Genomic DNA, 24,475 nt, shown 5'->3' on the forward strand with positions numbered 1-24,475 from the left:
GAAGGCAGGAACGGGGGTATTAATTGAGAATGATCAGCCATGATCACATTGAATGTTGGTGCTGGCTCGAAGGGCCGAATGGCCTCCTCCTGCACCTATTGTCTATTGTCTATAAATAAATTTAAAGAACTGTCTCGACCCAGTACAATACAGTTTGGTTTACAGTTTTGTTTATTGTCATGTGCACCGAGGTTCAGTAAAACGTTTTTGTTGCGTGCCTACCAGTCAGCAGAGAGACAGTACCTCGATCGAGCCACTTGTGTACAGAGACATGATGAGGGAATAACGTTTAGTGCAAGGTAAAGCCAGCAAAGTCCGATCAAGGATAGTCCGAGGGTCACCAATGAGGCAGATAGTAGTTCAGCACTGCTCTCTAGTGGTCGGATGATTCAGTTGCCTGAGAACAGTTGGGAGGAAACTGTCCCTGAATCTGGAGGTGTGCGTTTTCACACCTCTATATCTTTTGCCTGATGGGAGAGGGGAGACGAGGGAGTGGACAGGGTGTGGACTGGTCCTTGATTACGCTGCTGGCCTTGCCGAGAAAGCGTGAAGTGTAGTTGGAGTCAATGGAAGGGAGGTCGGCTTGTGTGATGGTCTGGGCTGCGTCCACAATTCGCTGCAAAGTCTTGCGGTGCTGGATAGAGCCGTTTGCAAACCAAGCTGTGTCTCGAAAGTGTGTCGCCTTTCCGTGCTCTCCAGACATGCTGCCGGACCCACCGAGTTATCCAGCACTTTGTGTCCTTTTCTGACTGTGCCTCATCGGTCACCGCCACGATATTTCACTTTAGAGAACTACAGAGAGGAAAAAGGCAGAATAGTGTTGTCAGAGGATGTTACTGTGGGATTGTCAACTTAAATACGATGTGGTTGGTGCCTTGAAGCACCGACTGCCCTCGCTGCTGCATCTTGTTCCAGTCCCACCTATTTATCTGATCAATCACGCGTATTTTTGTTCTCGCGAAGTGTGGTGTGGGACCGCAGTGGACGATAGAATGCGACAGCACCTGCAGTCAGGGTCCAAACCACACGAGTTGAACTATCTGCACCTCGCCTCGCCAATGGGGCGAAGTATATTGGTGTATTTAAAAATCGCTTTTATGTCCCATCCCAATCTAGCCCCTGCCCGTCTATTGTTTCTATCACCCCTATAATCCCCGCAGAAACCGTCATCTTTGGCCTCTCGTCAGGTCGTAAGTGATAGGATCAGAATTCGGCCATTCGCCATTGAATCATGGCTGATCTATCTCTCCCTCCTAACCGAATAATCCAACCTTCTCCCCATAACCCCTGACACCCGCACTAATCAAGAATCTATCTCCCTCTGCCATACAAATATCCACTGACGGTCTTCACAGCCGTGTGTGGCAAAAAATTCCACGGATTCACCACCCTCTGACTAAAGAAATTCCTAATAGAAACATAGAAACATAAAAAATAGGTGCAGGAGGAGGCCATTTGGCGCTTCGAGCCAGCACCGCTATTCATTCTGATCATGGCTGATCATTCACAATCAGTAACCCATGCCTACCTTCTCCCCATATCCCTTGATTCCGCTAGCCTCTAGAGCTCTATCTAACTCTCTTTTAAATTCATCCAGCGAATTGGCCTCTCCTGTCTTCTGTGCCGGAGAATTCCACAAATTTACAACTCTCTGGGTGGAAAGGTTTTTTTCTCATCTCAGTTTTAAATGGTCTTTCCTTTATTCTTAGTCTGTGGCCCCTGGTTCTGGACTCCCCTAACATCGGGAACATTTTCCCTGCATCTAGCTTGTCCAATCCTTTTATCATTATATACGTCTCCATAAGATCCCCACTCATCCTTCTAAATTCCTTTGAATGCAAGCCCAGTCTTTCCAATCTTTCCTCATATGACAGTCACGCTATCCCGGGGATTAGCCTCGTGAACCTACGCTGCACTGCCTCGATTACAAGGATGTCCTTCCTCAAATTAGGAGACCAAAACTGTACACAATACTCCAGATGTGGTCTCACCAGGGCCCAACACAACTGCAGAAGAACCTCTACGCTGCACGGTTAGAGGATATTCGCATCTCATTCCTAAAAGATCGTCCTTTAATTCTGAGTCTTCGACCTCTAGTCCAAGGCTCTCCCACTAGTGGAAACATCCTCTCCATATCCACTCTGTCCAAGCCTCTCGCATACCCACAGTTTCACCAATTCGTTCTCGGCGCATTCCATCCACAGTCAAATCGTTGAAGGGAAAGGGGACGGGGTGGGATAGTGGGACAATGGGCGCACAAACTGGTAAGGCAGAGGGAAGAGATAGAGAGAGAGGGGGCGGGGGGGAGGTGGGGTGTGGATGGAGATGGGTTACAGATTATTACCTGGAATTGGACGAGAAAAAAATCTTCAAAGGTACTGACCTGTGCTGAACTTGTCCTCTTGCAACACATGTAGCAAAAGATAGCTGAGATTAAGAGGTTCGCGGCGGCTGTAAAAAGTACACGCAATATGACGCTCAGCGGCTTCTTATAACCTGAAGAGAGATCAATATTTCAGTTGCCAATCTATTGACTGGTTGGTGCACAGGAATAGAATCAGAGAGTTTAGTTCAGTTCTGTTTCGTTTATTGTCACGTGTACCGAGGTACAGATAAAAGTTTTTTTGTTGCCTGCAGTCAGCAGAAAGGCAATCCATGATTACAATCAATCCATTTACAGTGTATAGATACATGACAAGGGGATGACGTTCAGTCCAAGGTAAAGGCCGGTCAAGTGTAGTCCGAGGGACATCAACGAGATAGATAGTAGTTCAGCACTGCTGAACTGTTGCGGTAGGATGATTCAGTTGCCTGATAACAGCTGGGAAGAAACTGTCCCTATTCTGGAGGTGTGCTTTTCACACTTCTGTACCTTTTACCTGATGAGAGAGGGGGGGAAGTGGGAGTGGCCGGGGTGCGATTCGTCCTCGATTATGCTGCTGGCCTTGCCGAGGCAGCGTGATGTCCACATTGAATCGATAGAAGGGAGGTTGGTTTGTGTAACGGCCTGAGAGGCATCCACAATTCGCTGCAATTGCTTGCGGGTCATGCAAGAAGGAAATTGTGCCCTTCAGCCCAACTTGTCAATGCCGACCAAGATGTCCCATCTAAGCTAGTGCCACATGCCCGCATTTGGCTTTTGTCATTCTGAATGTTTCCCGTCCAAATGGCTTTAAGTGATGTTAGAGTACCTGCCTCAACTACCTCCCCTGCTCATTCATGTACCTGCCACCCTCTGTAGGAAAAGTTTCCCCTCGGGTTCCTATTAAATCCTCCCCCTTTCACCTTAAAGGTTCTCGATTCCCCTACACTGGGTGGAAGACTCTGTGCATTAACCCAGATCTATTCCTCTCATGATTTTAGACGCCTGTTCAATAATCTTTGCTTAAAATGGAAAATGCAGCTACCAGTTCAGACTGGAGAGTCTAAGCCATGTTAGTTTTCTTTTTAGAGATACAGCACGTAAACAGGCCCTTCGGCCCACTGATTCCACACGGACCAGCGTCCCCCGCACACATACACCATCCTACACACTAGGGTCAATTTACACGTATACCGAAACCAATTAACCTACGAACATGTGCGTCTTTTGGAGTGTGGGCGTAAACCGAAGATCACGGTGAAAACCCACGTGGTCACGGGGAGAACGTGCAAACTCCGTACAGACAGCACCCTTAGTCGGGATCCAACCCGGATCCCTGGCGCTGTAAACGCTGTCAGACAAACGCAGAGAGCAGCGGCTATAGTCAAAGGATAAAAAAACGTAGTGGAGGAAATTGGTGGGTCAGGCGGTATCTCGGGAGGGAAATGCATCCTTCTTTAGACAATTCCCTCCACAAACGCTGCCTGACCCGCTGAGTTCCTTCAGCACTGGTTTTTGCACAAGATTCCAGCATCTGCAGTTAAGGGTTCTTTCCTGCAACCACCAGGTTCTTGAACCCACCTGCATAATCCAAGGCCTATCCCGCCAATGGAAGACCATCACTTGCCACTACCATGGACTTGGTTTCTAATTGTGTATTCCTGCATTCATGTCTTTTTTTTGCACACAGCTTATTTTTACTTTTGCGTAGGAAGGAACTGCAGATGCTGGTTTACACCGAAGATAGGCACATAATGCTGGAGTAACATACAGCCCCAGGGACTCGGGTCGATCCTGACTCCGGGTGCTGTTTAGTTTAGTTTAGAGATACAGCGCGGAAACAGGCCATTCGGCCCACCGGGTCCGCGCCGACCAGCGATCCCCGCAAATTAACACCATACTACACCCACTAATGACAATTTTTACATTTAACAATTAACCTACAAAACCTGCACGTCTTTGCAGTGTGGGAGGAAACCGATGATCTCGCAGAAAGCCCACGCAGGTCACGGGGAGAACGTGCAAACTCCATACAGACAGCGCCCGTGGTCGGTATCGAACCCGGGTCTCCGGCGTTGTATCTGCTGTAAGCGCCCTCCGTGAGCGCCCTTTGTTCTCCCGGTGACCGCGTGGGGTTTGTCCGGGTGCTCCGGTCTCCTCCCACATCCCATGGACGCGCAGGTTTGCAAGTTAATTACCTTCTGTAAATTGTCCATGATGTGTAGGATAGGATTAGTGTACGGGTGATCGATGGTCGATGCCGACTCGGTGGGCCGAAGGGCCTGCTTCCCCGCTGTATCTCTAAACTGAACTAAACTAAATCTATCGTGTAGCAAGGAACTGCAGTTGCTCATTTAAACCGAAGAAAGTTTCTCTGGAAAGAAGGAATGGGTGACGTTTGGAGTCGAGAAGATTGGTCTGGATCCCAAACGTCACCCATTCCTTCTCTCCAGAGATGCAGCTTGTCCCGCTGAGTTACTCCAGCATCTTATATCTGATTAAATTGAACCTATTACCCGATTCCTTCCATCGAAATGATTAGGGGATTTGGATGGGAAGAAAATGAATAGACCTTATTTTATTTGAGAAGTGTGCTTCGTGTGAAAAGATAAAGCGACAAACCTTCATGGGCAGGACAGCGCTCTGTGAGATTCACGCTCCGCATCTCCTCGCTAACAGGGTTCCCCACGGTGCAGTTGTACACTCTGTTGTTGTTGGGTAGAGCGATGGATAGTGCCAGCCTTCTCCCTCCGTCTGTCAGTATGTGTGACCCATCTGCCGTGACCTTGCCATCTCCTGTCCACCAAGTGTAGACTGGCTCGGTGCCGTGCCCCAGTGAACAGACCAAGCTAACGTTACACACCCCGTCAGTGAAGGCTGCACTCATATTTATCACCGGTAATGACACTCGTTCTGTTTCAAAGAAAAGCACAAATACAAGCCATGGAATAACAACAACTAGTTATAGAAGGTGCTACCCATGAGTTTCTCACGAAAACATTAAGAGTAGAAGACAGTTTAGCTTAGTTTAGTTTAGTTTAGATTAGTTTAGTTTAGTTTAGTTTAGTTTAGTTTAGTTTAGTTTAGTTTAGTTTAGTTTAGTTTAGTTTAGTTTAGTTTAGAGATGCAGCAAGGAAGCAAGCCCTTCGGCCCACCGAGTCCGCGCTGCCCAGCGAATCCCGCACACTAGCACTATCCTACACAGACTACGGTCAATTTACAAACTCTGCACAGACAAGCACCCATAGTTTTAGTGCAAAATCCTTCCCGTGAGTTTACAAAAATGAATCGTCCAGGTTACACATTGCCATCAAAACTAATAAACTCATTATTAGTGGAGAAAGTTTAATGTCTGTGGCCCCATCATCTTATAGCAAAGTCAGATGGCTGGGAGAGACCTCTCTTCAGGAACCCATGCTAATGCTCTTCCATTAATATTTAAACTGCAAATACTGAGGATGGGCCCCTTCACGAGCAAGGACGCCAACCCATGTAATGTTTCAGTAATCACCCTGCCCGTATAACCCACAGATTTTGGCTCACATCGTAAGCATCTCCCCTTATATCTTTCAAGTCTTAATGGTTGGTAGATTGGAAAATGTACCGTTTTATTAATTGAAATAGATTACCATAAATCTTCAGTTCTGTAACATGTTCAAGGACAACTAGATTCGTCCTTAAGTTCATTTCATATAGACCTTGGTCACGTTCCGTTACGTTCTGTATTTCCAGACTACAGTCCTTCAGGTTTAACCTGATTCCCTGTTTGGCACATTGTATTGGATTGTTTTGAGTTTTCGTACATAATTGAACCTTTCCTGTTGTTGGTGAACTTTGGTAATCCCAAGTAAGGATCGAAATGTTCTCTCCTGAGATACATCCTGGTATTGTGACTGACTGTCCGAGTGTCCCATTCACCAAGCGACGAATGCCTGGTTTCCCAGCAGTCTGTCCCAGACCTAAAACACAAGGACAAGATATTAGTGCCATCAGCTCTGGTGTGTTGGTGTTCATAGTTTCCCAACACGGCAGTGAGTTGTCTCAACCCTAATGGACAAGGGCCGCAGGCACATGATTATTCCACCACCCATACAGAAGAGGCTCTGAATGAGTGTGTCCAGCTTCAAGTTTCCGGGCACTCACATTTCAGAGGACCTAACATGGTCCACTAACACTGCTGCGCTGGTCAAGAAGGCACAGCAACGACTGTTCTACCTAAAAACACTGAAGAAGTCTGGTCTACCTCAACAGCTGCTGACGACATTCTACCGCTGCACCATAGAGAGCATCCTAACGCATGGCATCCCTGTGTGGTACCTCAGCTGCACGGAGGCAGAAAGGAAAGCTCTTCAGTGGGTAGTCCATAGAGCTCAGAGGACAATCGGAACACAGCTACCAGCCTTGGAGGGCATCTACAACACACGATGCCTCAGAAAAGGCACCAGCATTCACAAAGACTCTTCACACCCCTGCAACAGTCTGTTCGAACTCCTTCCATCGGGCAGACTATACAAGACCTTCTACGCCCACACCTCCAGACTCAGGAACAGCTTCATCCCCAGGGCCATTGCTGCTATGAACCGGTCCTGCTGAGCCGGATGGTCAAAACGTACAGTGATCCGGCACAGATCTACTTGCACTTTATTCTATCTTAAAACTGTAACAATTTGTTTTGTTGGGTTGTTGTTGTTTAAATTAATACTGACTAGCTAATTAAATTATTGCATCGTATGGGAGGCGCATTCCCAATCTCGTTGTACCCCTGTACAATGCCAATAAAGATATATTGTATTGTGATAATTTTAGAAACATAGAAAGTAGGTGCAGGAGTAGACCATTCGGCCCTTCGATCCAGCACCGCCAGTCAATATGATCATGGCTGATCATCCAGAATCTGTACCCTGTTCCTGCTTTTTCTCCATATCCCTTAATTCCGTTACCCTAAGAGCTGTATCTAACTCTCTCTTGAATACATCTATTGATTTGGACTCCACTGCCTTCAGTAGCAGAGAATTCCACAGATTCACAACTCTTTGGGGAAAGGTTTTCCCCTCATCTCAGTCCTAAATGGCCTACCGCTTATTTTTAAACCGTGACCCCTGGTTCTGGACTCCCCCAACATCGGGAACGTTTTTCCTGCATCCAGCCTGTCTAATCCTTTAAGAATTTTATATGTATCTTGCATTTATCTTGCAAGGGAGAAAGCAGGCTGTCAATTCACTCTTGCCCATTCTATATTATCAAAGGGACCCCCGTTTACAGTAGACCTGTCTGGTTGGAGTGGTGTTAGATATGATGATGGCATCTAAGGGGTTTTGAGATGGGCACATGGATATGCAGGAAATGGAGGGATATGGATGACGTGTAGGCAGATGAGATTGGTTTTAACTTGGCATCATGTTCATCATGCACATTGTTGCCTAACGGTCTGTTCCTGCTCTGCACCGTTCTATGTGGAATGATGGCGCCTCTTGTATTTTTCCGACCCTCTGTAGCCTTTGTAATAAGTCACTTATTTATCCAGATCAGAGGCAATGAAGGGCTACGTATAAGCAGACAGGGGCCAGACCACGAATGCAGTGGAGGAAGGGACTGCAGATGCTGGTTTACACCGGAGAGAGACACAAAATGCTGGAATAACTCAGCGGGTCAGGCAGCATCTGTGGAGAAAAGGGATAGCTGATGTTTCGGGTCAAGACTCTTCTTCAGACTGAGAGTCAGGGAGAGGGAAAAGAGAGGTTTGAAAGGGTACACAGAATATATGAATGAAAGGTATGAAAAGAACAAATCAAAGCCATCAACGATGATCAAGGAAAGGTGGAGCCCACAGTGGTCCATTGTTGGCTGTGGAATAGGTGATAACGAGTGGATGCAAACTGTGAAACTGGTAAGAAGACTAGGATGAGGGAGGTACGGAGAGAGAGGGAATGCAATGGTTACATGAAATTGGAAAAATCAATGTTTATACCGCTGGGATGTAAGCTGCCCAAACGAAATACAGAGTACTTTGCCCGGAAGGATGTGTGTGTTTAATCTTTATTTATTGAAGAACAGAATTTAGATTTCCCAGCAGCTGGAGCAAGCTCTGGTGTGCTTGTGTCCTTTGCTTCCCAGCACGGCAGTCAGTTGTCCCGACCCTAATGGACAAGGGCAGCAGGTCTACCCATGGCATCACCTCACATCTTCAAGTTGGAGCTAGGAAGGGTCAGTCACAGGACGAATATGCAATCTCCACACAGACATTTCTGGACGTTGTGATTGAACCCAATCTGGATGGATAGATTAGATTGATAAATTAAATAGATAGATAAGTTAAATAGATAGATTGGATAGATTGATATATTAGAGATATTGATAGATTAGATAGATAGATTTTTCTAGATAGATTAGAAGATAGATAGTTTAGTATCGTTGATTGTCACAGGTACCGAGGTAGAGTGAAAAGATTTTAGATATATACGGTACAATACGAGAGAACTTCATTTATCCCAGGAGGGAAATTAATTTGCCAACAGTCATAAAAATCACAAAGTAAATTAAACATGAAAATAAAGTGACGAGTGGTAAGGCTTTGAGGATGTGCAACGATGGAGGAATTGGTGTGGGTGGGGGGTCAGCCTCAGTCTCAGTCTACCCCACGACAGAAGGGGCAGGATTATAAAGCTTGACAGCCACAAGGAGTAAGGATCTCCTGTGGAGTTCTGTGCTGCATCTTGGTGGGACCAGTCTGTTGCTGAAGGTGCTCCTCAGGTTGACCAGTGTGTCATGGAGGGGGTGAGCTGTATTGTCCAGGATGCTCCGCAGTTTGAGTCACATCGCCCCCTCCAACACCACCTCCCAAGAATCCAACTCCGCCCCCAGGACGGAGCCAGCCTTCCTGATGAGTTTGTTGATCCTGTTGGCAGCCGCAGCCTTCGCCCTGCTGCCCCAGCAAACGGCAGCGAAGAAGATGGCACTGGCCACCACCGACGACTCACTGCAGACGTTGAGGGAGCGGAGCCTCCTCAAAAAGTAAAGGCGGCTCTGTCCCTTCTTGTACAGGGCCTCGGCGTTCCTGGACCAGTCCATTTTACTGTCCAGGTGCACACCCGGGTATTTGAACTCCCTGGATAGGTAGATGAATAAATAGATAGAGACAGACCAACAGACAGACGGACAGACAGACAGACAGACAGACAGACAGACAGACAGACAGACAGACAGACAGACAGACAGACAGACAGACAGACAGACAGACAGACAGACAGACAGACAGACAGACAGACGGACAGACAGACAGACGGACAGACGGACGGACGGACGGACGGACCGACGGACCGACGGACGGACCGACGGACGGACGGACAGACTGAATGACCTGTTCATGTGCTGTACTGTTCTATGTAGCACCTCTTCTTCCACCCTACCGCCACCCCCAGCCCTAGGTCAAGGAATGGACTCACCTCCAGAGTCGCTCAACAGCAGCCAAAGTATCCCGATGAGGGAGTGAATTCCAGGAACTCTCCTGGCCATGCCTTCTCCGAAGAGCAGGTTGTTATTGAGACACAAGATACGGCAGATGCTGGAATCTGTAGCAAGAAAAAAATAACATGTTAGAGAATCTCAGCAGTTCGAGCAGCTTTTGTGGAGGCAAACAAATGCTGGACATGACCCGCATCAGAACTCAGAGTGCAGAGGAACGATAGTTCATGTTCATAATTCATTGGAGCAGAATTAGTCTATTCAGCCCATCGAGTTTACTCCGCCATTCAATCTTGGCTGATCTATCTTGTCAACCCCAATCTCCTGCCTTCTCCCCATAACCCCTGACACCGTACGCTGATCCTAGACTCTCCCACTAGTGGAAACACCCTCTCCACATCCACTCTCTCCAGGCATTTCACTGTCCGTTATGTTTCAGTGAGATCCCCACTCATCTTTCTAAACTCCAGCGAGTACAGGCCCAGTGCCATCAAACGCTCATCTTATGTTGATGTCTTTTAAATGCTGTTATTTCTGAACTCAAATGTATGATTCCTTTTCATGGAATCCACCCATTCATTCTGACCACCCAATGACAATTCATGTTTCCTTTTCCCTCATGCATCATCTCAAGAGGCAAGAGTCTAGAGTGTTTTATTGTCATATGTCCCAGATAGAACGATGAAATTCTTACTTGCGGCAGGACAACGAAATATGTAAGTAGAGTACACTGTAAAAATTGATGCAAAAATCAATCATCGTTTAAACAATAAAACGTGTTAATTAAATTAGGTGGCCTTAAAAGTTTAAGGGACACAAAATGATTTAAAACGTTTAAACAGTATTCTACGACGACGATTTGCTGAGGTTAAAATGTAAAAAATAAATATATATATATATTTATATATAAGAAAATAAGAAATATATACAAAATATTCTTTATAAGAAATATATATATATATCGACGTTCAATAACGTCTTAACCACTCGTGTTAGTACCTGACACGATATTCGCCAACATCAAGGAATGATGCGTGTCTAACAAAAGAAAAGCCACTAATATGTAAACTGCTTAGTTTAGTTTAGTTTAGTGACACAGCGCGGAAACAGGCTCTTCGGCCCACCGAGTCCGCACCGACCAGGGATCCCCGCACATTTACACTATCCTAAACATACTAGGGGCAATTTACACTTACACCAAGCCAATTCACGTACAAACCTGTATGTGGGAGGGAAATGAGGATCTCGGAGAAAACCCAAGCATGTCACGGGGAGAAGGTACAAACTCCGTACAGACAGCACCCGTAGTCAGGATCGAGGCCGGGTCTCTGGCGCTGTAAGCCACCGTGACGCCCCCAGAACTCGGCGTGATCAAGCAGCATCTGTGAAGGTGAAAGGGATGCGTCCACGTTTCGGGACTGCGTTGAGGAAGTTCTGGGGGTGGGGGTGACACAACAGCGAGAAGGAGGTTGGTAGAACCAAGCGAGGGGAGAGGCAACAGACTATAGGGTTACAAAAGGTACAGAATTGCCTTTTCTCTGGTATGCTCCATTACAAGCTACTCTAAGAATCCATCTCGGAGGCACTTTACACTCAACAAATCGGGCAAGGACATTTTCCTCTTCTATTTTCCCTATTCTTCAAGATCAGATGGGTAATGTTTAAAGGACATGTGCGGGGCATGTTTTCTAAACTCGGAGAAAGGTGGGTCCCTGGACCGCGCTGCCAGAGTTGGCGGTTTGGAGTTCGTGGCGTTTAAGAGGCTTTTAGGGAAGTGACGCTATTTAATCCTCTATCTGCACTGGGGCTCGGATCTGGGCAGCACTGTGGCGCAGCGGTAGAGTTCCTGCCTCACTGCGCCAGGGACCCAGGTTCGATCCTGACCATACAGAAGGGGGTACGGGGAGAAGGCACGAACGGGGTACTGATTGAGAATGATCAGCCATGATCACATTGAATGGCGCTGCTGCCTCGAAGGGCCGAATGGCCTACTCCTGCACCTATTGTCTATTGTCTATTGTCACTATCCTAAGGACACTTTTACAGTTTGTTTTCCAAAGTCGGGCGCAGCAGTAGAGTTGCTGTCTCACAGCGCCAGAGACCCGTGTTCGATCCTGACTACGGATGCTGTTAGAGTTGAAAATACACCCGAGATGAGGGGAACTGCCTACGTGGTCTGTACAGAATGTGCACCTGCGGGTTTTCTCCGAGATCTTCGGTTTCTTTCCACATTCCAAAGACGTACAGGTTCGTAGGTTAATTGGTCTCGGTATAATTGTAAATTGTCCCCAGTGTGTGCAGGATAGTGTTAATGTGCGGGGATCGCTGGTCGGTGCCGACTTTGTGGGCCGAAGGGCCTGTTTCCGCGCGGTATATCTAAACTATGGTTAGTCAACAAACCAACAAACTTGTACGTCTTTGGAGTGTGGGAAACCGGAGCACCCTGACAAAACCCACGCAGTTACAGGGAGAACGTGTGAACTCCACACTGGCAGCACCCGAGGTCAGGATCGAACCCAGGTCTCGGACGCTATAACGCTGGAGGTGCGATGTGGGTGGGTGTGTGCGATGTGCTCGGGCCACTTAAATAAAAATTCACACCTTTGCTACGACATCAAAATTATTTATATATCTGTCGGCCACAGGACAAGAATAACAGGAGAGGGACCCGCCAGATAAACTCAGCTTGACGCCGGGGATAGCGAGCCTGAATTGGCATCGGGTTTGGATCGGACAACATGCTTCCTGTGTTCCTTGCAGTACTGAGTAAGTGCCATGACGGATGGAGTGAAGGAGGGAAGAAGTTTTTTGTTTATTTTGGGAGACGGTGAGATATATGTTTACGTAGGGGGGGGGGGGGGGAGGGGGGGTTGGGAAATATATTTAATAGGAACCTGAGGGCCAACTTGTTTAACGCAAAGTGTGGTCGGTGTATGGAACGAGCTGCCAGAGAAGGTACGTAAAATTCCAACGTTTAAGAAACATTTAGGTAGGTACTTGGATAGGATAGGTTCACAGGGACATGAGCCAAATGCAAGCAGGTGGGACTAGTGCATTATGGGGCATGTTGGTCGGCGTGGGCAATTGGGCCGAAGGGCCTGTTTCAACGCTGCATGACTCTAACAGTATTTGTTTTTCCACGCTGTATGATTGTACGACTGTGACATTATGCCGGTGTCTTGGGCTAAAAACAGATTGCAAGACTTTTAGTTCCAATTAGTTTAGAGGTACACGGAAATAGGCTCTTCGGCCCACCGAGTCCGCACCGATCAGCGATCCCCTCACATTAACACAAGCCTGCACGCACAATTGGACAGTATTTTTTTTACACCAAGTATACAAACTCTCGCCAATTGATCTACAAACCTGTACGTCTCCGATGATATCGGAGAAAACCCACGCGGTCACGGGAAGAACGTGCAAACTCCGTATGGACAGCACCCGTGGTCAGGATCGAACCTGGGTCCCTGGCGCTGTGCGGCAGGAACTCTACCGCTGCGCCACAGTGCTGCCCAGATGGGGGCCCTAGTGCAGATAGAGGATTAAATAGCATTACTTCCCTCAAAGCCTCTTAAACGCCACGAACTCCATACCACCAACTTTGGCAGCGCGTTCCAGGGACCCACCATTCTCTGAGTGTAGAAAACATGCCCCGCACATCTCCTTTAAACTTTACCCATCTGACCTTGAAGAATAGGGAAGATAGAAGAGGGAAATGTCCTTGCCCAAAGAGCGTTGGGAATACGGAACTGGCTCCCGCAGAAAGGATTGAGGAGGATTTAGTTTAGTTTAGTTTAGTTTGGAGATACAGCGCGACCGAATCCGCGCCCATCGGCACACTAACACTATCCTACACACACTAGGGACAATTTTACAATTTTACCGTAGTCAATTATCCTACAAACCTGTACGTTTTTGGAATTCAAAGATTTAGTTCAGTTTAGAAATAAAGTGCGCAATCTGGCCCTTCGGCCCACCGAGTCCGCGCCAACCAGCGATCCCCGCACACAAACACTACCTTAAACACACTAGGGACAATTTACAATTTTACCGAAGCCAATTAACCTGGATGCCTGTACGTTTTTGGAATGTGGGAGGAAACCGGGGCATCCGGAGAACCCCCCCCCCCCCCCGCGGTCACGGGGAGTACGTACAAACTCCGTACAGACAGGACCCGTAGTCAGGATCGAACCCGCGTCTCTGGCGCTGTGAGGCAGAAACTCTACCGCTAATATTCGCTGGTGGATACTGGAAAATATGGATTAGGCCCTTAATATTTTACAGTGTTGGTGAGAGAATATTAATCTGTTTGTAGTCGCTTGAGCTGAACACGGCGTTGAATTTCCCCGCTCTTTTGTCACCTGACATTTGTTTAGCATTTAGTGTCCTGCTGATTTCGGCGCCGAACGATAAAATGGAGACAGTTAGCGGCGCATGGCCGGCGACGGAGACCACAGTTATGAATGAGCCCATAACCCATACATCATGGAGCAGTCTGACCGAATCCACAGGTAGAAATTAGTGGGAGAGTCAAGGACTAGAGGTCATAGTCTCAGAATTAAAGGGCGTTCTTTCAAGAAGGAGAAAGAGTCATAGAGTCACAGAGTGAAACAGTGCGGTAACGGGTCCGTCCGCCCAACTTGCCCACGTCGGCCAACATGCCCCAGCGAGACTAGTTCCACCTGCGTGTGCTTGGTCCATATCCCTCCAAACCTGTCCTATCCATGTACCTGTCCAACTGTTTCTTAGACGTTGGCGTAGTCCCAGCCTCAACTACCTCCTCTGGCAGCTTGTTCCATACACCCAAGTGAAAATGTTACCCCTCAGATTCCTATTAAATCTTTTCCCCTTCACCTTGACTCTATGTCCTCGGGTTCTCGATTCCCTTACTCTGGGCAAGTGACTTTGTGCATCTACCCGATCTATTCCTCTCATGATTTTATACACCTCAATAAGATCTCCCCTCATCTTCTCCAAGGAACAGAGACCCAGATGATGAGGAATTTCTTTAATCAGAGGGTGGTGGATCTGTGGAATTCTTTGCCACAGAGGGCTGTGGAGACCAAGTCAATTTATATATTTAAAGGTAGAGATTCGTGACTGGTACGGGTGTTAGGGTTTATGGGGAGAAGTCAGGAGAATTGTGTTAAGAGGGAGAGATAGGTCAGGCATGATTGAGTGGCAGAGTAGACTTGATGGGCTGAATTGCTTATTCTGCTCCTATCACTTATGACATTATGACCTTATGAACAGCCGTTGAATGCCGTCCAAACCCATCCCGAACCGACAATGCCACCTTTTCCAATGCAACCTGCGTTCGTAACCCTTGCATTACCTCTCTCTCCGTCCCTCCCGCACCCTAGTTCTCCTGCTGATTTCACCTCGTCCCCAGCCAACAATGGACCATTGTGGGCTCCAGCTTTCCCTAGTCATCAATGTCGGCACTGCTTTGTTCTGTATCTTCTCATACCTCAATGTCCCTCTCCCCTGATTCTCAATCGGATGAAGGGTCTCGACCCGAAAGATCACCTATTCCCGTTTTTCCAGAGTTGTTTCCTGATCCGATGAGTTACTCCAGCATTTTGTGTCTATCTGCTGCGTCTACTTTTGCGGGTTGTCTCATTGTGATCTGAAGAAGGGTCCCGACCCGATCCGTCACTTTAGACTTCAGACTTTTGTCTTTAGATGCACTGCGGAAACAGGCTCTTCGGCCCCTTGTGTCCCCACCTACCAGCGATCACCAAGTACAGTATCACTATCCTACACTCCAGGGACAAATTTACAGAAGCCAATTAACCGATAAAGCCTGCGCGTCTTTGTGATGTGGGAGAAAGCCCGGAGGAAACCCACGCGGTCACAGGGAGATCGTACAAGCCCCACACAGGCCGAATCCGTGGTCTGCACACAGGAACCCGGGTCTCTGGCGCTGTAAGGCAGCAACTCTACCGCTGCACCTTATCGACCCATGTTCTCCAGCGATGTTGCCCGACCAGCTGAGTTACTCCAGCACTTTGTGTTCTTATAATCAACTTCTCGCTTTGGGGAAACTCCCGCGCCCCACAGATTGGAGACGCGTAGAGCGACTAATTGATTCAATTTCCCCACGGGCCAGCAGCGACCCCGTGGGCCAAATGGCCGCCTGCTCGGCTGCAGTAAATTTCGGGAGGAAACAACAGATGTCTCACATTCAGGCCGATGGCGTGTGACACTGGCCATGGCGGAGAATGGGGGAGGTGCGGGCGCTGGCTGATCGACCGCTCTCACAGGCATTTCGCCTCTGACCAAGTCCCCGGCTTGCATTAAGCTAAGCCCGCGGGCTGTCTGTGGGCACATCACCCGTCTTTGACTCTCTAGCTGTGAGTCTTACGCTGCCAAGGGTGCAGGTCTCATGCTCTCGCTGCGGTTTCGTGAGACAAAGTGTAGCCTTCAACGCTACTAAATCGTGTCCATCGCTCTACATTCGACCAGACCTGATCGACATTGTGAGAGGCATAGATGGGGTAGACAGTCAGAACAATTTTTTCCAGGGTGAAAATGTCAAAGACTAGAGTGCACAGCTTCCCACTCAGAGGAGCAAAGTTCAAAGGAGATTGTCAAAGAGTCATAGAGTCACACAGCCGGGAAACAGGCCATTCGACCCAACTTGCCCACACCGGCCAACATGTCCCATCTACACTAGTCCCACCTGCCTGCTTCTGGCCCATATCCATTTAAACCTATCCTATCGTGTGCCTGTCTAAATGTTGCTTAGCGTCCCATCTACACAAGTCCCACCTGCCTGCTTTTGGCCCATATCCCTTTAAACCTATCCTATCATGTACCTGTCCACGCGTTGCGATTGTCCCTGCTTCAACTACCTCATCCGGCAGCTTGTTCCATACACCCACCACCGTTTGTGTGAAAAAGATACCCCTCAGATTCCTATTGCATCCTTTCCGCGTATCGTATCTACGCCGACCAGCGACCAGTACACTAGTTCTGGCTCTGTGAGGCAGCAACTCTACCGATGCGCCACTGTGCCAATTTTCCACTAGGACCCCCTCCCCGCTCACAATACTCCGGGCGTGTTTCACACATATGAACCCTGGCCAACGGTCAATCGACCAAATGTAGAGGTTTACCGGCGACCCGTGTAGTAACAACCCTTTCTGATAGACGGTGACAGCGGCGCGAATTGCCCCGCGCTCCAGGGAAGTGAAATTGTGATCGCCGCCGCGCTTGGACTTGTGTTCGGGATCGCCGCGTTGGCCTGCCTGTACCTGGTTAAACATCGGATCGGTAAGTGACTGGGAGCCTTCCAGAGGTGTTCCTTAGATATCGGGCAAGGGGCTGGTCAAAAGATTGCTCGATGATTGATAACTGCCCGGGTTTTCAGATGCGAGCCGAGTTAGAGTCATAGGGTAATGCAACATGGAAACCTCTCTCGAACATTTTCTGGAACACCTGAGTTTGAGGGGAGACTTGATAGAAGTCATAGAGTCGGAACGTTTTCGAGTCATGGAGTGATACAGTGTGGAAACAGGATCCTTCGGCCCAACTTGCCCACACCAGCCAGCATGCCCCATCGACACCAGTCCCACCTGCCCGCGTTTGATCCACATCCCCCCGAACCTGTCCCGTCCATGTACCTATCTAACTGTTTCTTAATCGTCGCGATACTCCCAGCCTCAACTATCTCATCTGGCAGCTTTTTTCATACACCCTTTGTGTGGAAAAAGTTACCCCTCATATTTCTATGAAATCGTTTCCCCTTCTCCCTCAACCTATGTCCTCTGGTCCTCGATTCACCTACTCTGGGCAAGAAAATCTGTACATCTACCCGATGTATTCCTCTCATGATTTTGTACGCCTCTATAAGATCACTCTTCATCCTCCTGCACTCCAAGGAATAGAGTCCCAACCTACTCAACCTCTCCCCATTGTTCAGACCCTCTAGCCCTGGCAACATCCTTGTAAATCTTCTCTGTCCCTTTTCTAGATTGACAATATCTTTTCTATAACATGGTGGCCAGAACTGAACACGATACTCTAAATGCGGCCGCACCAATGTCTTATACAAATGCGGCCTCGCCGACGCCTTATACAAGTATATACAATTTTGAGAGGCATAGATATGGTAGACAGTTAGAAACTTTCTCCCCGGATGGAAATGCCCGACACTCGAGCGCTTAACTATAAGGCGAGAGGGGGAAAGTTTAATGGAGATGTGCGTTGCAAGGTTTTTTACACAGAAGGTGGTGGGTGCGTGGAGCGCTTTGCCAGGGGTGGTGGTGGTGGAGGCAGACACGATAGCGGTGTTTAAGAGGCTTCTTTAGATATTCACATTGAAGTGCAGAGAATAGAGGGATGTGGTCATGTACAGGCAGATGAGATCAGTTTAAATGGGCATCGTGTTTGGCACAAACATTGAGGGCCGAAGGACCGTTTCTGTGCTGCATTGTTCTATGCTCTATGTTCTATGAAACGAGCCATTTTCCCATCTTGCCCTCGCCGACCACCATACCTTATCCACATTAGTCCCATCTGCCCGCGTTTGGCCCATATTCCTCCAAACCTTTCCTATCCATGTACCTGTCCAAATGTGTTTTTCATAATGTTGCTGTCGTACCTGCCTCAACTACCCTCTCGGACAGCTCGTTTCATATACTCGCCGCCCTCTGGGTAAATAAATGCCCTAATAAGGTCAATTACCCTATCAGGTTCCTAATAAATCTTTCAAGTAGAAACAAAGAACAGCAGGTGCTGCTTAATGCAGAAAAGTACGCAAAGTACTGGAGTAACTTCGCGGATCAGGCAGCACCACTGAAGAACATTGATGGGTGACGTTTCGGGTCCAGACCCTTCTCCAGACGTTATTCTTTCCCGTCTCACTTTAAATCTGCGACCCCTCGTTCTCGATTCCCCTACTGTTGATTAAAAAAAAGACTCTGTGCATCTTCCATATCTATTCCCCTCAGTAGACCTTGGTGGCGCAGCGGTAGAGTTGCCGCCTTACAGCACTTACAGCGCCAGAGACGCGGGTTCCATCCCCACTACGGGTGCTATCTGTACGGCGTTTGTACGTTCTCCCCGTGACCGCGTGGGTTTTCGCCGAGATCTGCGGTTTCCGCGCACACTCCAAAGACGTACAGGTTTGTAAGGTTAATTGGTTTGGTATAAATGGAAATTGCCCCTAGTGTGTGCAGAGATCGCTGGTCGGTGCGGACTCGCTGCGCCTGTTTCCGCGCTGTATCTCCAAAGAAACGATCGCAAAGCTGAAGGAACGTTTAGACAGGTACATGGATAGGATTACTTTCGATGGACACGAAATGTGGAGTAACTCAGTGAGTAACTCAGCGGGACAGGCAGCATCTCTGGATAGAAGGAATGGGTGATGATTCGGGTCGAGACTCTTCTTCAGAATGAGGACATGGGCCGAACGCAGGAAGGTGGGTCTAGTGTAGATGGGGCATGTTGATCTGTGTGGGCAAGTTGGGCCGAAGGGCCTGTTGCCATGCTGCATGACCCGTGTCCCATATAAATTATCGGGATTTTAACTGTTTAAATGTAATCTACCATCCTGCCTCCCTGCTCAATTGCAATACGAAATAATCAATTTCATTCTAATTTATATTATTTCATCTAAAACGAATGGTGCGTCTAATTGTTATTTTATTACCACTGATTATAATCTTCTCTGACTACATGCAGAATTGCTTTACGAATCGCAGTCTGATTTCCATTTCATTGGAACATCGAAACATTAACTCCATTCTAAATTCCTTTAAAATAAAATGACTGATTTCAATCTCATCTATTTGACTATAATCTGAAATCATTGATCACAATTTAATGTTTTCCATTACAATCGTAAATCGTTGATCGGAGCATAACCCTTGTTCATTACAATATAAACCATTTTTTAGATTTAGATTTAGAGATAGAGCGGAGAAACAGGCCCTTCGGCCCACTGGGTCCGCGCCGCCCCGCACACTAACACTATCCTACACCCACTAGGGATAATTTTTACATTTGCCCAGCCAATTAACCTACATACCTGTACGTCTTTGGAGTGTGGGAGGAAACCGAAGATCTCGGAGAAAACCCACGCAGGTCACGGGGAGAACGTACAAACTCCGTACAGACGGCGCCCGTAGTCAGGATCGAACCTGAGTCTCCTGCGCTGCATTCGCTGTAAGGCAGCAAATCTACCGCCACGCCACCGTGCCACCGTGAAAGAACTGCAGATTCTGGTTTAAATCGAAGGTAGACCCAAAATGCTGGGGTAACTCAGCAGGGCAGGCAGTCTCTGGAGAGAAGGAATGGGTGACGTTTCGGAAAGGTCTCGCCCCGAAACGTCGCCCATTCCTTCCCTCGAGCGGTAATTTCGATGTGAGCTGTTTAAATGGTGCCGAGAGGAATTGATCTAACGGTTACATAATTAGTTTAGAGATACAGCGCGGAAACAGGCCCTTCGGCCCACTGAATCCGCGCCGACCAGCGATCCCCGTACACTCGCACTATCCTACACGCACTCGGGGTAGGTTATAATTATACCAAGCCAATTATCCAACAAACCTGTAGGTCTTTAGAGTGTGGGAGGAAACTGGATCACCCGGAGAAAACCCACGCAGCTCACGGGAAGAATTTGCAAACTCCATACAGCACCCGTAGTCAGATTCAAACCCGGGTTTCTGGCGCTAAGGCAGCAAATCTACCGCTGAGCAACCGTGCCGCCCTGATATATGAATGTCCAGCGTGGTTAATTTTAAAGAGATCGGATGTTTTCCAGTTCCATTTCAATCCCCCACAAGAGATTAGTGGTCAAAATGAGAGCACATCGTAGGTTATTGACATGGATACAGAGCTGGTTGGCAGACCGGAAGCAAAGAGTAGGAATTAATGGGTCCTTTTCAGAATGGCAGGCAGTAACTAGTGGGGTGCTGCAAGGCTCAGTGCTGGGACCCTAGTTATTTACAAATTTATAAACGATTTAGACGAAGGAATTAAATGTAACATTTCCAAGCTTGCGGATGGCACAAAGCTGGGTGGCAGGGTGAGCTGCGAGGAGGATGTCATGAGGCTGCAGCGTGACTTGGATAGGTTAGGTGAGTGGGCAAATGAATGAATGAATGAATAAGTTTATTGGCCAAGTATGCATATACAAGGAATGTGCCTTGGTGCTCCGCTCACAAATGACAACACAAACATACAGTTAACAATTAAGAATGAAGTATAAACACATCAAAACAATACACTATTACGGTCTAAACATGTGGGTGAAAATAAACCAGAGCAAAAAGGAGACTGCAGACTTTAGTTATTGAGTAGAACGATGACCCGTGGAAAAAAAGCTGTTTTTATGCCTGCCTGTGGCTTCTTTGACACCCCGGAGTCGCCTTCCAGAGGGAAGTGCTTCAAAGAGCCAGGGTGAGAGGGGTCAGAGATGATCTTGCCCGCTCGCTTCCTAGCCTTTGCCATCGTCAATGGGGGGAAGGTTGCAGCCAACAACCTTCTCAGCTGTGCGAACGATCCGTTGCAGCCTCCGGATGTCGTGCTTGGTGGCTGAGCCAAACCAGACCATGATGGAGAAGGTGAGGACAGACTCAATGATAGCAGTATAGCATTGCCTGTCTGAAGAAGGGTCTCGACCCGAAAAGTTACCCATTCCTTCTCTCCTGATATGCTGCCTGACCTGCTGAGTTACTCCAGCATTTTGTGAATAAATACCTTTGGTGTTCTTGCAAGTAAACGTGCAGGTACAGCAGGCAGTGAAGAAAACACGTTGGCCGTCATAGCGAGAGGATTTGAGCATAGGAGCAAGGAGGTCCCTCTGCAGTTGTACGGGGCCCTGGTGAGACCACACCTGGAGTATTGTGTGCAGTTTTAGTCTTCTAATTTGAAGAAGGACATTCTTGCTATTGAGGGAGTGCAGCGTAGGTTCACCAGGTTAATTCCCGGGATGGCGGGACTGAGATATGGTGAAAGAATGGATCGACTGGGCTAGTATTCACTGGAATTTAGAAGGATGAGAGGGGATCTTATAGAAACATCTAAAATTCTTGATGGATTGGACAGGCTAGATGCAGGAAAAATGTTCCCGATGTTGTGGGAGTCCAGAACCAGGGGTCACAGTTTAAGAATAAGGGGTAGGCCATTTCGGACCGAGAGAAAGAAAAAGTTTTAACCCAGAGAGTTGTGAATGTGTGAACTTTTCTGCTACATAAGGCAGTGGAGGCCAATTCACTGGATGTTTCAAGAGAGAGTTAGATATAGCTCTTAGGGTAACAGAATCAAGGGATATGGGGAGAAAGCAGGAACGGCGTACTGATTTTGGATGGTCAGCCATGATCATATTGAATGGCCGTGCTGGCTCGAAGGGCCGAATGGCCTACTTCTGTACCTATTTTCTATATTTGTATGTTTCTATTTCCATTTTCAGGCGCCTGTGCGGAATCGAGCTGCTTTGATGGGTCCTCTGACTTTATTCGTCGATCGAACAGCGAGGTACTTGTAATTTTCACTTCATTCTTTGAGCTCGTTCAGTTTACCGAGGTAGAGTTTTAACAGATAGAGCATGGAAGGAAACAGGCCCTTCCGCTCACCGAGCCCACGCCGATCAGTGATCGTCCATTCACGCTAGTTCTAACTTCCGTTCAGTTCAGTTCAGTTTATTGTCACGTGTTCCGAGGCACAGCGAAAAGCCTTTTGTTGCGTGCTAACTAGTCAGCAAAAAACAATACATGATTACAATTAATCAATTTAGAGTGTATAGGTACATGAATTAATCAATTTACAGTGTATAGAGACATAGAAAATAGGTGCAGAGGTAGGCCATTCGGCCCTTCGAGCCAGCTCCGCCATTCAATATGATCATGGCTGACCACCCAAAATCAGTATCCCATTCCGGCTTTCTCCCCATATCCCTTCATTCCGTTAGCCCTAAGAACTATATCTAATTCTAGCATGAAAACATCCAGTGAATTGGCCTCCACTGCCCTTTCTGTGGCAGAGAATCCCACATATGCACAACTCACTGGGTGAAAAGGGTTTTCCTCTTCTCACTCCTAAATGGCCGACTCCTCATTCTTAAACTGTGACCGCTGGTTCTGGACTCCCCCATGATCGGGAACATTTTCCTGCATCTAGCCTGTCCATTCCCTTAAGAATTGTATGTTTCTATAAGAAAAATGTTCCCATTTTCTACCCTGATACTCAGGGTAGAAATATTATAAGAAAATAACTGCAGATGCTGGTACAAATCGAAGGTATTTATTCACAAAATGCTGGAGTAACTCAGCAGGTCAGCCAGCATCCCGGGAGAGAAGGAATGGGCGACGTTTCCGGTCGAGACCCTTCTTCAGACTGAAGAAGGGTCTCGACCCGAAACGTCGCCCATTCCTTCTCTCCCGAGATGCTGCCTGACCTGCTGAGTTACTCCAGGATTTTGTGAATAAATACCTTCGAAGGGTAGAAATATTGTTCTGCATTGTCCTGTTTATCCCAACGTCAATATACAATAGATAATAGACAATATGTGCAGGAGGAGGCCATTCGGCGCTTTGAGCGAGCACCGCCATTCACTGCGATCATGGCTGATCATCCACAATCAGTACCCCGTTCCTGCCTTCTCCCCATATCCCTTGACTCCGCTATCTTTAAGAGCTCTATCTAACTCTCTCTTTAAAGCATCCATAGAATTGAATTGGCCTCCACTGCTTTCTGAGGCAGACAATCCCACAAATTCACAACTCTCTGAGTGAAAAGGTTTTTCCTCATCTCCGTTCTAAATGGCCTACCCCTTAATCTTAAACTGTGGCCCCTGGTTCTGGACGTTCGTAATTCTGCTGGTCGGGATGTAACCGTGCGGTGTGATAGAAAACGCAGTGTTGTAAGAGTATATTGGAATGTTAATTCAGGTCTGTTGGTGGTGCGGAAATATCAACGCAGCGTTTGGCGGTCTTAATTCTGTTTCCTCGCACCAGCCCCGGGGACAAAATACCTTCTGCGCGAGTCTAAATGTCAAACCAGTGCGGACACGGGAGGAGACTTCGGGAGACGGGGAGGACTCGCACGAAGATTCGCTGGGATACCCGGTGCAGACGCGCGGGCAATTTGCGGGAGAGCAGGAGAAGGTATCTAAAGCAAACATTTTAACGATTGGCGACCGCAATCAAGGGTGTTTTATTATCCTATGTCCCAGATAGAACAATGAAATTCTTACTTGCAGCAGCACAACAGAATTTGTAAACATATTATACTGTAAACAATATAATAAAGGAGAAAAAGTGCGTGTGTATATACACAGACTCACACATACGCATGTGCGCACACACCCGCATACACGCACACACATACACACACACATATATCAGTCTGAAGACGGGTCTCGACCCGAAACGTCACCCATTCCCTCTCTCCTAGATGCTGCCTAACCTGCTGAGTTATTCCAGCATCTTGCGATACCTTCGATTTGTACCAGCACCTGCAGTTATTTTCCTGCACACACACATATATGTACATATATATTGTTTACACCATACAAAGTATGAGGGGGAGGTTCTGTCACAGTCTGTCCTGTTCACTCACCTGCCAGCCACGCCCACCACGTTAAGCCAACTCCCCTCACCTGTTCACTCACCTGCTCCAGATCACCAATCAAGCCAGCATATA

The 24,475-nt window shown here is 47.6% G+C and overlaps 1 protein-coding gene across 1 annotated transcript; it reads right to left on the reverse strand.

Moving 5' to 3' along the window:
• Positions 1 to 833: 833 nt before the first annotated feature.
• LOC144602901 (SLAM family member 9-like) lies at positions 834 to 16,039 on the reverse strand. Its single transcript, XM_078416023.1, has 6 exons — positions 16,009 to 16,039; positions 9,805 to 9,930; positions 5,992 to 6,321; positions 4,985 to 5,275; positions 2,384 to 2,496; positions 834 to 1,004 (listed from the first exon to the last, which is right to left on the reverse strand). Exons 1-6 carry the CDS (start codon positions 16,037 to 16,039, stop codon positions 834 to 836), a joined length of 1,062 nt encoding a protein of 353 aa, XP_078272149.1.
• Between the last annotated feature and the right edge of the window lie 8,436 nt (positions 16,040 to 24,475).

Source organism: Rhinoraja longicauda, chromosome 19, assembly GCF_053455715.1.
Source record: "Rhinoraja longicauda isolate Sanriku21f chromosome 19, sRhiLon1.1, whole genome shotgun sequence".
Lineage (NCBI taxonomy): Eukaryota > Metazoa > Chordata > Chondrichthyes > Rajiformes > Arhynchobatidae > Rhinoraja > Rhinoraja longicauda.